At 43.8% G+C, this 12047-nt stretch overlaps 1 protein-coding gene across 1 annotated transcript in view; it reads left to right on the top strand.

The window, feature by feature from the left end:
* The first annotated feature begins 778 nt into the window (after positions 1-778).
* The window catches only part of LOC104494167 (germ cell-specific gene 1-like protein), a 12852-nt gene continuing 1583 nt past the window's right edge, over positions 779-12047 (top strand). The window contains exons 1-4 of the mRNA XM_010136967.1: positions 779-1088; positions 2660-2707; positions 4042-4194; positions 8646-8757. Coding sequence (XP_010135269.1) covers positions 779-1088; positions 2660-2707; positions 4042-4194; positions 8646-8757 — 623 coding nt within the window. The remainder of the gene's footprint in view (positions 1089-2659; positions 2708-4041; positions 4195-8645; positions 8758-12047) is intronic.

Below are 12047 nucleotides of genomic sequence, written 5' to 3' on the forward strand. Positions count from 1 at the left end.
TGCTGCTTCTGGTTCTTCGCATCCCTTATCTGCACTACCCAACAGGCAGAAAAACTGACATAAATAATACGTCAGGGTTAGAAATTTTTCTTAGATGAAGGAAAAAAAAGCCATTTTGCAGAGAGAACAAATGGACAGAAAAAATGAGCATAATTCAGCTTTTTCTCTACTGTTTCACCCGACTTGGGTGAGGCTTCTGTTGGGTGTTCCTGGAGGCAGACCGGACAGTGCCCAGAAGCCTGCAGCAGCACAGCCGTGTAACCCATGACTTCTGTTTGTCCGTGGTGGAACTTCTAGCAGATGCAACCAGCTTCAGAATTTCTGGATAGCAACATCCGCACAACTACATTCAGTTTCATCAGCGTTCGGAGTAACAGGGGCGTTGGAGCCGCAAGGTTTTATTTATTTCTTAGTTGAGGAATGGAGAAGTTCCATCAGCCTGACGCCAGCTGCTGATCACAGTAATTATGTATATTCTGTTTGTATAAATACAACTTTTTCTGATCGCACACTGGGGCACTTGCAGTGCTCTGTGATTCATGGGGCGCCTCCTCATGTTTCTTTCACCAGACATCACTGACGAACAGCACCGTCCTACATCCTTAATCTCTCCAGCCACATGATTCCTGCCCATAGCTCTGCGTTCTGTCTTAACGACTAAGCCGGTACAATTTGCGGAGAGGGGTGAAGAAGGGGATTGTAAATACAGGCAGGTGTTTCACCGGGCAGATCCAGACATCGCTTCATTGAGGGATAACTGATGGTGCAGTCCTGGAGGATGCCGGTGTCCGTCCCTGCTGCAGACAGACGGCAGAGAGCCTCAGCAGCATTTTGTCTCAGTTTTCTCTCTTTAATCTTCTCTGTTACAGCATTCAGTAGCAGTTACTGGTGTGCAGGGACAAGAAAAGTTGCCAAACCTTTCTGTACGGGATCGAACCGAGGGGAGCTCTGCATCCGCATTAACAGCCCCGACGGTAACGACAGCAACGGTGTGCAGTACATCTGGGAGACGGGGGATGACAAGTTCGTTGAACGGAAGTTTCACGCTGGGATTTGGTATTCCTGTGAGGAGAGCGTAAATGAAGATGGTGAGTAAAATCACATCAAGTTACTTCAGAAAGCAACCCGTGTTCTTCCCACTTACTTGGTGTCTCCTTCCTCTTTGCTGAAATATCATGCAGGGATTTTAAAGGGAATAGTATCCTTAAAAAGTTGCTCCTCTCTGGGAAGGGAGATTTTAGAAGGTACCGTCTAGTCCATTCCTAAAAAATTCCTAATAAATTCTACAAAGAACTTTAGGGTTACAGGCTGAGGTACGAATGAAGATATTTGATTTTGTGCTTCTAACCAGAGCAGCAGGTTAATTTCCCTTTAACAGGGAAATATTTAATGTTCCTGATGTTTTTAGGCCCTCAGGCAAAAATCAACATTTTTGCCTTATATGATTGTTTATGGTGTCCTTTGGCAATATAAATTGTACTTTCTGTTTTAAAAATCATTTGAGCAGTTAAATCTGTGAGATCCGAGTTATTCCATGGATTTCCTCTCAAGCACAGGCATTTCAACTTTCTTCCTGCAATCTCACCTTTCATAAATCAAAGCAGATTATTTTCACCCTACTAAAACAAGTAGTCATGTGGTGACATTCAGTGGAGTTTTCCTCTGCGTATGTAAACGTCAGGAGGATGAAATTAGCTTGCCATTAAAAAAAGCTTCTAGTTAGTTTTGGATCTTTGTACAAGGGAATTGCTTGGCTGGGTCAAGAAATAGGGCATTTATTGTAAATCCAGACCAGCACTAGGTTTTTCCCCTTATCGTCCCGATCAGTTTACAAATAACAGCTAAATAAAACTTCAAAGCAACTGAATAAAACAACAAATAAAACTTCAGAGAAATCAAATCCGCTGTCATCCGTGCTGTGAAATGCAAATCTTTTCGGAGTCACCTGTCCTGGAAGCCCAGTTCCACCAGGTCTTGTAGGTTATGCAATTTTAAGGAGGGAGATGCTGAAGGTCAGAGCCCAAATACACGTCCAAGTGACATCTTCCCGTTGGTGATTGCTGTGGATGATTAATTTGTGCATCTGCTCTGGCAGTTCTTGTTTTCCAACTTGGTGCGGTCAGCAGCTGAAAAAAACCACCCTGTATTTTCAGAGCAGAGCAGAATTAATTCCGAGAGCTTTGTTCACAGCATCTGTGGGGGAGTCAAGAGGTCACATGGGTTTGAAAATCAAATCTTACAGTAAGAAATTGGCATCAAGCTGAGAACAAATTTGTGTGAGCCACAGCCGTGGTGCTGTAAGCAGCTCTTCCTTACGAGAAGACGGTGTTGCCCAGGCTGCCGGTCTTCCAAAGGAAGCGATCATTTTCCCATTCTGCCGTTCACAGCTACAACCTTTTGGAAATCAACTCACTGCCTTTCTCTGCTAGTTCTGCTTTGAAAGAGCCTGGCAGGTTTCTCTAGCCGAGTTCCAGGGGCAGGTTGATATACCAGGGACTCCATATGTACAAACATACACCAGAAATAGTTTCTCCTGGTTGTCTCAGTTTGTGATTTTATGATAGATTTTGCATTTTCTGCTTTCTGTTAATCGATTTCTTTAGTTCATTACAGAACACAAAATAATCCTGAAATTTATTTTAAAATAATTTTTTTTTAGATGAGAAATGTAGAAGCTTCATCAGTCTGACCCCGGCTTCTGATCGAGGTAGATATGCTTATTTTAGTTGTGTAAATAAAACTTCCCTGATCATATTATCCAACCTAAATATTCCATATTTTGATATAAAAAATATTTGCTTTAATGCCGCACAGTTTTTTGACCTTCATTTATCATCCCTAGGTGTCACAGGCAGGGTTTATCACAGTCGTCCAGTGTGTATGTAATGGTGCCTCACCTATAAAAATGTTGAGATGCAAGCTCTCACAGCTGGAGCAGCTGGTACAGCAATTGGGCAATGTAATATCTGGAGTTCCTGAAAAAAAAAACAGAATTTTTTCTCAGGCAAAGATTTGCTGAAGAAAAAAACCTTCCCCAGGAACTCCCACACATAGCCTGGCCCAAGAATTTAATGTTCAAATGGCTTCTGAATAACAGAAGTCCCACAGACGCTGCCGAAGCCTGCCGTAGGTTTCGCTTACTGCTCTAGGTAGGGCTTAGCAATCAGCTTGTGTCTGAGCAGTGTCTAAATCATGGTTGTTAATACACGCCTTCACGCAAAATCACTATCCGAATCTGCAGTCAGGTGTCTCAGGGCATTCATGTTTTTTAAAGGAAGATTTGGGAAGATTGTTGGCCAGTTCTTGGTAAGGTCTGGGCAGAGGAAGACCTCATGCTCCTGACCGTGGGACATCAGCATGCTAATAGGAAACCATCAGGCTGAGGAAGTGCAGTGGGGAGGTTAACGTCTCGTGTAAGGTGTGATTAATAGATGTGCAGAAAGAGATAAATGAGCAGGTAACCAGAGAAATGAATCTCGATGAAACTTCGGGGGTCTGGGCTCATGAAGGCTTCTCTGTCTGAAAAAATCAGGATCCTGTTTGGGGGAAAATTAAGACCACAGGGAAGATTTGATTCAATGGCTGGACCCTCAGGCCATGTGGCTTGGGCATGGCCTCGCGGTTCGTTCGGTGGGTAACGCTGTCTTCTCTTTTGGTACGCTTCTCAGGATGCAGCAACCATGATGTCAACAACTACAGAATTGGATAGTAACTCTTCTTTTTATATATAACTTCGGGGTTTGATAATTTTCCCAGTAGCTTCTGAGTGCAAAACCATACCGCCCCAGCTTGTACTGTAAGTGCTTAAGCATGGCTGGAATGTGCATGTTCTCCATTAAATGGCCAAATCAGCTGAGGGAACTAAATTTAGGGTGTCCATGGACCTTGAAGTCTTACTGTAGATGCATCCTTGTAACAGCATCCGCTCAGCCTTTGAGCTTTTGTTTAACGTTGTGTAAACAATAGGGATGAAGAAGAGAGAAATGGTGACAATACTGAATGGTTGCTGCTAGCACCCGTGCTATTGGTTTGGTTTTCCAGGGGTTTTATGGCTGTCCATCGTAGCAGAGCTTCTCTACATCATTCTGCTGCTGACTGGATTCATTCTTATGTCGGTAGAAATGTGCTACTACAGTACTGTCATCGACGGGCTGAAGATCAACGCCTTCTCTGCAGTCGTCACCGTGTTAGCAGGTACGCTTAAGGATCTCCATTCGTGACATCCAGCACATGCCACATTGATGGACTTTCACCTGGAAACTAGTAACAGTGTCCAAGTTTCAAAACTATTACAAAACCTATGGAGAAACTAACAATACAAGGCGCAGAAACATACAGAAAATATTATTTTCAATTAATTATTTCATAACATTGTTATTTTTATAGATTATATTCATTGGTTTGATTGTTTTTAACTTCATTATTTTGATTTTATAATTCCAATTGTCAGGTAGGTTGTCAAAGATAAAAAAAGAACATACTTTTCCAAATAACTTGATTTTTAAATTCCCAGCATGCTAAGGCTAAAATTAGGAATAGCCAATTTAAAAGAGAACTTCGAAGAGGGAAGAAATGTAAGCAAATAATTGTTAATAATAGAGAATCATCATTAAAATAGTCTTTCATTTTCTGCACATCCTTAATCCAGAGGTATTTAATCACAGGATCCTGGGCACATTCCGCTTAGAAGAAAGCTCATAGGGTCTCCAGTTCCGTCTGAGGAACCTGGTCTCAGTTCAGTGTTGACTGTGTGTGGAGACGTCTGAAGGAGCCTTACACCCCGAAGCACTCGGATTCTGTCGGTGTTACAGAATCCTCACTGAGGACTGCGCAGGAAAACCAGCAATTACGGGTGACATGAGCAATGTTTCAGAATTATTGATTTTAGCACCAGAAATGGTCATACTGTTTATTTACGATATTTTCTCATGGCACATGTCGCTGTGCTTCATGCTTCATGTCAGGATTGTTTGGAGCCCGCAGTGATTTGTACTTGGCAAAAGCAGATCTTTTGGAATGGCATCTAGTTGTGAGGCAAACACGGGGCAGATGGCAAAGAATTAACCTCGAGATTGTCTTCCTCCGTCAGAATTTTGGGCTTTGATCCTAATACTAATGTTTCCAAATTTAGAGCTCATGCATTTGTGATTGAAGTGCCTTTCTTCAGTAGTTTTTTTATTCTACTTTTTCCTTCTAAACACAATCACAGATTTAATTCATTTGCCAATGTCATTTTTGTTGGCTAAATAAATCAATTTTATTAAATGACTGATAATGAGGGAGAAATAATTTTCTTCCTTTCTGCAGAAGCCTTTGCGTAGTTGAAGACAACTATCACATCTCTCCTTCATCTTCTCCAAAAGAAATGATTGAGAAACATGTCATATGAGGTCACATGTGTTCCTAAGGCCTCCAATCACAGTCGCTGCTCTAGTGTTTCTCTAGCCCAGCCTCTGTGCAGTCTTTCTAGAGGGACTAAATGGGGACACCGGGACGAACCTCCATGGACTTTAACAAAGACAATTTGTATTTCAGATGCTGACTTCTGAAACACTCTAGTTTTGCTGAATTGTATGGAAATGTAGAAATTCTAGGGCCCCATTGCTCCACCCTGAGTTGGGTCCAAGTCTCCTAAACCTTTCCTGACAGATATTTGTCTAACCTCATCTTAAAAAAATCCCCAAGCCCAAAAAACCACCACCACACCAAAAAAAAAAAAAAAAAAACCAAAAACCAAACCAAAAAAAAAAAACCCACCACAAAAAAAACCAAAAGAAAAAGAATAATATACCACACTAATAAAAAAAAAAAAAAAATCAATGCTATCAGTGCTCCCTCTTTGGTGCTAAAGTTCCTGTCACCTCGTTGAGGACTGTAATCCAGTTCATGCCATTCTAAAGATTTTCTTCACGTGCAATCTAAAGGCCCAGCTGCATTTCTCTGAGGACACTCACCTGCAGCCCAGACAAGGCGATTCCTTCCTCTTTGCCGTTAACTCGTGCACGTTGGAAGATTGCTGCCTCAGCTCCCTGTGGTCCAGAGAGCAGCTGCCCAGCTTTGCTGCTGATGAGCTCTGAGAACCTGCCGGAATCTCCTTTCTCCTGAATCACTTCTCTGAAAGGCGCCCAACTGGTTAAAAATCTCTATTATCACCAGTACAACCAATTGCTCAATAAAAGCCCCATTTCCCCTGTATCTCATCAGACCTCATGATCCACAGCCATCTAATTCCACAGGAAGAGTAGGGAGCTTTATGCAACTCTTTAATCAGTTTTGCCCATTTTTAGCAGCTTTTCCCTCTCCCAGTAATCATTAACGCTCACTTTTATCGATACTCTTTTTGGGTTTGGCATGCCCAGGGCTAAGGAGGTTTACACAGCAAGCAGCAAGCTTTTCCTGGACATTTCTGATTACTGCTGCTGGTAAAAATTCTTGAGATATTAAAAAGAGAAGGAAGATCTGCCTTAGCTGTTAAAATGATGTTTAAATCCCTTGTAGATACAAACCAGATCTAGTTGCCTTAATCTGTAATGAAGATGCAATTTCTATCAGAAACATGCTCTCGATTCTGGCAGACAAATGCAAAGTAAAATTCAGCCACTGGCAACAGCTGCATAATTCCAGCTATATTGAAAACACACAAGTAAAAATCTTTGCTACAGTGTTTAGCTGTTGAAAAAGACACATGAACTGCAGTTTTTCATTTCTCAGTTCCCCAGGTCTTTAGCTCAGACTGAATAAGATCCTGAAACATGTTCTAACTTGTGCAGATCACAGTGACTTTAAAGAAAAACCACAGGGTGAGATTTTCTGACCACGTCATCCCAAACGGGGGTTCCTTCAGCCGGCGTGTAACGAGCTGCCTAACAGGCAGAGGCGAGAGACTTGGGTGTTTGTGTTTCTGCGCAGGGGTGGGTGCTGGGTGGTAACTCCACAAAGCCAGCACACCTCCTCCATAGGACAGGATTTCTTCTACACGCCACCACTACAGCTCCACCTTTTCAAGCAGACTGGCTTCATTTGCCTGCACGGTTGGAGAACTAGTCCTGCCCTTCCATTTAAAGCAGTAGAGCATCTACTTTTTTCTAAGTGTGCTCAGAGGGTGGGGGCTTTCATGTGTAGCAGGTCCTTCTAGCGTAAGGGGGGGGATATTTTAGTGTGCTAATGAGGTAAGTTCACAGGAAGTTCAAGAAGCTGCTTTCTACCATCAGTTCTACTTCTCGTGTTTAATGCCCAAGGTTAAAGACATTTGTGGTTAGTATATTCCATCCAATTCCTCTTCATACCGAGACAAGCTCAGTAAATACCCTCTTCCCTTGGTCATGCTGTCCTGTCTCTTCTCCATCAAGGATATCTCAACATCGAGGATAAGCTAAACAAACATCTTAGGCTGGCCTGTCTTTCTTGACGTCAGCCATAGGTATGTAGATGTATCACAGCCCACGGGCAGCTCTTGACTCTAGAGAAACTATTATTGTAATTTGTGAGTGGGCACTGCTAGTCAACTCCTCTGCTGTGAGATACACGCCACCGATAGACACCTCTGGCCTGCTGCCCTCAGTGGCCTTTGACGAAAACGAACATGGACAGTCAACTTTCTCTGAACAGTTCATTAAGGAACGTGCGCTCTGGCTGCCTGTGTTTCACTGCAGGAAGCTCTTGGCTCTGTGCTGCAGAAAAGGGCTCTCCCGATTGTCTGTTGATGGGGTTTCAGACAGTACCAGTACTCCAGGGAACACCATTGCCCAGTGATTTCTGAAGCCAGGTCATTGTCAGACTTGTCAGCCCTGAACTGAGAGGTGCTGTGTGCCAGGTAGCTGGTTTTGTAAGAATTCGTGGACCAGACCTACCTGAGGAACTCCTAACAAATTGGGTCTGGTGGGCTTGGTGGGGGACCCTCTGCTCGGAGAAGCAAGTGTGTTTTGGGCAGGGGGATAGTCGCTACTGCAAGGGTGTTCACGGATTTGCAAATGAAGCTTGAAACAAAAAAAATGGATGTTCACGGGGAAGTTCAGTGCTTGAAGATAAAACGTTAAGGGAAAACAGACACCGTAGGGTGAGGCAGCAGCCCAGTGGCAATTTTGACAATTAAATGATTAAATCAAGCCCCTTTCATAATCCAGGCTTCCAGTGCTTTTTAACTGCCATGAAGCGTTTGTTCACGTCTTCATTCACCCCCATAACTTTGATAAATCTGGCTGCATTTAAGGCACTGGGAAAGGGCATGTGACTACGTGTCTTTTAAACACCTCCTGAGTGATAGAGAATGGGAAACACGTCCTGTGCCATGGACCTGAGCGATACTTTGCCCTAATGGCTGAGCCCTGCTCAGGGCTCAATTACTAAAAAAGTTTTCAGAGAACAGAAAATCTACTTGTTGCCTTTTTAAATCTACGGGTTGCCTGTTCCTTTGCTCCCCTAGATTCTTCAGGCACACAGGGTAGGTGTCAAGGGACTGCATCGGTGGTTCTGCTGACAAATACATGACACATAAATATGCTTAGATTATCATGTCCAGTATTTTTAGTGATTTATAGAATTTACATACTCATAGAATATTCTTCAGGAGCTCAAAGGGCAACTGCAAAAAGTTGACAATTTCTAATTTCAGTTTCTAATGTTCTTATGATTATTCTATTTTTTAGGTCTTCTGGGCATGGTTGCTCACATGATGTACACAACTGTATTTCAAATGACTGTAAATCTTGGTCCTGAAGACTGGAGACCTCACACATGGGATTATGGCTGGTCCTATTGGTACCTATTGGCTTATATTTGGTTCTTCTGTTACAGTCCCTTCCATTTCAGTCACTTCACCCTATGTCAAGGAATGTAGAGCTAATTTATAAGGAATGGATCTACCTTATTTCACTTCTGGGGATGCAGTTCAGTAACCAGTTATTCTTCTCCAGATTCAGTTGTCTTAGATTATTGTACAGAATGTTTAAGCTTGTCAGTTTGGTATTTGCCATCCTTTAGACAGCACAGAGACCTCCAACTGCTCTCCATGAAGCAGAAGCCCTTCTCCACAGGTCAGGCCCTAATTTAGTACCCCCGTGTCTCAAGACAACTGCCTTGCATTAGTTGTTTAAAACTCTTCCAGCTTTAGCCGTTTAGGGTGAATTATTCCTTATCAGATACATGCTTCAGGTTGTTGCATCTGGGACATTTCAGACAAGATGGTTCCATTTTTTTTTAAACAGTCTTAGGTAAAAACACATTATTTTGGCCCTGTGAATAACTGCAACATATCCTCTGAGCAGATCTAGTGAATTTATTTAGAAAGAGGGCTGCTCAGAGGATTTTTGCTATAGAGATGTGTGTTTGAAAATCCAACAAGTCTGAGCAATAGCAGGCATTTGAACGTTCAGGTGCTGGAAACTGATTTCCTCAACCGTGACTGAGAAAAGGAACAGGAACAACTGTGTTGTGTTAAATCAAAAGTCATTCAGGACCAACATTTTGGGTCAGTGGAGCTCAGGCTGATCGCCTCCTTCATACGTGCTCTGGCAACCAAGATCACAGTTCATCGCCACTGATTCTCGTGGCTCTTTCTGTTTTTGTTGGACCGTTGTAGAACAGGAGCTTGCAGCTGCGGGCAGGCTTTGCTGTGCAGACTCACCAGGGGTTTGGGCAGTGAAATAGGGGCTTCTTTTGTTCTGTTACTGTTCACCTTCCTAATTCAAATCTGATTTGAAGGTTACCTTACATTGCTCTGCTTCTTTCCAGGAGGCTATTTCCCAAGCAGCAGCGTTTTGCTTGAAGCTGTTGTTTCGTCTGTACAAATGGAGATGTTTCCGTAGCACTTTCAGAGCACTGAAGGATGGGCCTAGTCAGCACTCCAAAGCTGGAGATCAGCCAGATTGTGGCAAAAGGTGTATCTTGTCCTGTTGGTCCAGCAGATGAGGTGTCCCAGCACCTGTACTTGACCCACTTGCTCAAAGTGGAAAGAGCGATCCCCCTTCTGTCGGGAAAAACTGGCCTGAGAAGGTCCAATACCAACTGGACCAACTGTTCACTGGCAATGTCCTGGGCAATGTCCAGGGGCTACTTGGATACCCTCAACAGGTATCTTAGGAGATGTGCAGAATCCCCAAATAGTCTCTTCTTCCATTCTTTCAGACTTAGATACTTTCTACTTCTTTGACTCTCATGCTTCCATTCAGGATTCTCTTTCTTCTTTCTTTTTCTCGTCCTGAATGGCGGCCACATCACCCTGTTGACAGTAACCAAGTCAAGCAATCCATACACACCGGGCCTCACTCCTCCTCCCAGCTGTCTCCCCTCTCTTCCCTCTTATCTCCTTTCATATACAATGTTGTCTCTCTTCTGATAACCCACATTTGCACCTCCCTTCCTGTTGTATGAACCCTTATCTTCAGCCTCCCCTAGCTGCTCTCCCACTGACTGCACGCAAGAATCTCATCTGACAGTAAGAGAGAAAGGATGCCGAAACTATTTGTCTTTCACTAAGAGGAGAGAACAGAGGTCAAAAAAAAAAAAGAGGCCATAATGATTCTATCTGACGCTGCCTTCCTAATTACCTCAGCACCCACTTGTGGCTAACAATGTCACCAAGACCACGACAGGGCCATGGGCAGGCAGAGGCACAGACAAAGACTCTTGCTACTTTTTCACTGGGATTTAAAATCATCTCCTTATTAGACAAAGAAAACAAAGAATCGGGCCCATGGCAGCAGCTTTTCACCCCTAATCAGACCTGGTAGACTAGCTGTTCCTGCAAGAACTGAGCCTCTGTCAGGGATCTTCTACCTGCCACAGTTCCCCCTCTGTCCTGATAGCCAGCTGCTGTAGCCAGGGTTTTTATTCCACCTGCTCCAGGAAACATGAAGACCTTTCTTCTTCCTTGACAGTGCTGGAATTGTTAATGGTGGATAGACTCATTCTGCGCTATCCCTGAACATCTCCTCAATAAACCCCTCCATATTTTTCTTTTCTTCAGCAGGTTTCCTGGAGGTTGAAAGATGCATCTGTTATTGGTGAATCTCTCACTCTCCCTGTGTTTCTCAGATTGAGGCACCCTCGAATCAAGAGAGAATATTTCCTCTCTAAAGACCTGCCCTGTACTAAATTCCCACAACACACCACGTACAGGATACTCCGTGCAGTCACAGGAAACCCCCTACAACAGCCCAGCCTCTCTTGGCATCGCTCCTGCAGAGGAATGACCGGTTGCTTTAGCTTGCTTCCTCCTTGAGTCACCCTCTTTGTTTTCCCCTTTTGTCATTTGTCTCTGGGCAATTCACACTGAATGCTCTTCCTCTTGCAGTGCGATTTCCACTGCAGCCAAACTGCCCCTTACTCCCTGGCTCTCTCAGGGACAAGACTTTGCCCGCTTCCTTCCTCGATTCTCTCTAGTCAGACAGTGGACTCCCCTTTTTTTCCAAATTGCTTATGAAAAAGCAAAATTTTCTGGCAAAACCGCTGAAGAATCCTACTGCTATCCTTGAATTGTCAAAGGAAACCATCTCTTTTTGTCCGTGTTACTTCTCTTTTAACACGGTGTTAGTCTACAAGAGAACCTGCTCTTAAGAGATGAATTTCTTTCAGTCTTTACTAAAAGGCCTCTACAGAAACTTTCATGACATGACTTTCTTACCCTGCTGTCACTGAGTCCTTCAAACTGATGGATTAGGAAAAGCACCTTCACCAGACACTGTGCTGCACAGTATCACGTCTGTCAGTCTGTCTGCTATCGCTGCTGTGCTTCAGTTGTTCAGCCCCAAACAGCTACTCCGCGAGTCAGGACTGCTGCAGAGCTGCCGCCGTTACCCAGTGCAGGGGCTGAGTCTTCAGTTCTTCTCCGCCACAGCTGGCTCATCCACAGACCTTCTTCTCTGCTTCACACAGTTCTTCTCCGCCATGGCTGGCTCATCCACAGACCTTCTTCTCTGCTTCACACAGTCCTTCTCCACCACGGCTGGCTCATCCACACCTTACAGACCACCACAGACAGTCCTGTCCCACTCTTGCTCCATTCGCATGGGCAGGTGAATCTATCTGCTTCGGGTGGTTTTGCCCCATTC

The sequence above is a fragment of the Buceros rhinoceros genome, unplaced genomic scaffold (assembly GCF_000710305.1).
Source record: "Buceros rhinoceros silvestris isolate BGI_N320 unplaced genomic scaffold, ASM71030v1 scaffold17825, whole genome shotgun sequence".
In the NCBI taxonomy this organism is placed as follows: Eukaryota; Metazoa; Chordata; class Aves; order Bucerotiformes; family Bucerotidae; genus Buceros; species Buceros rhinoceros.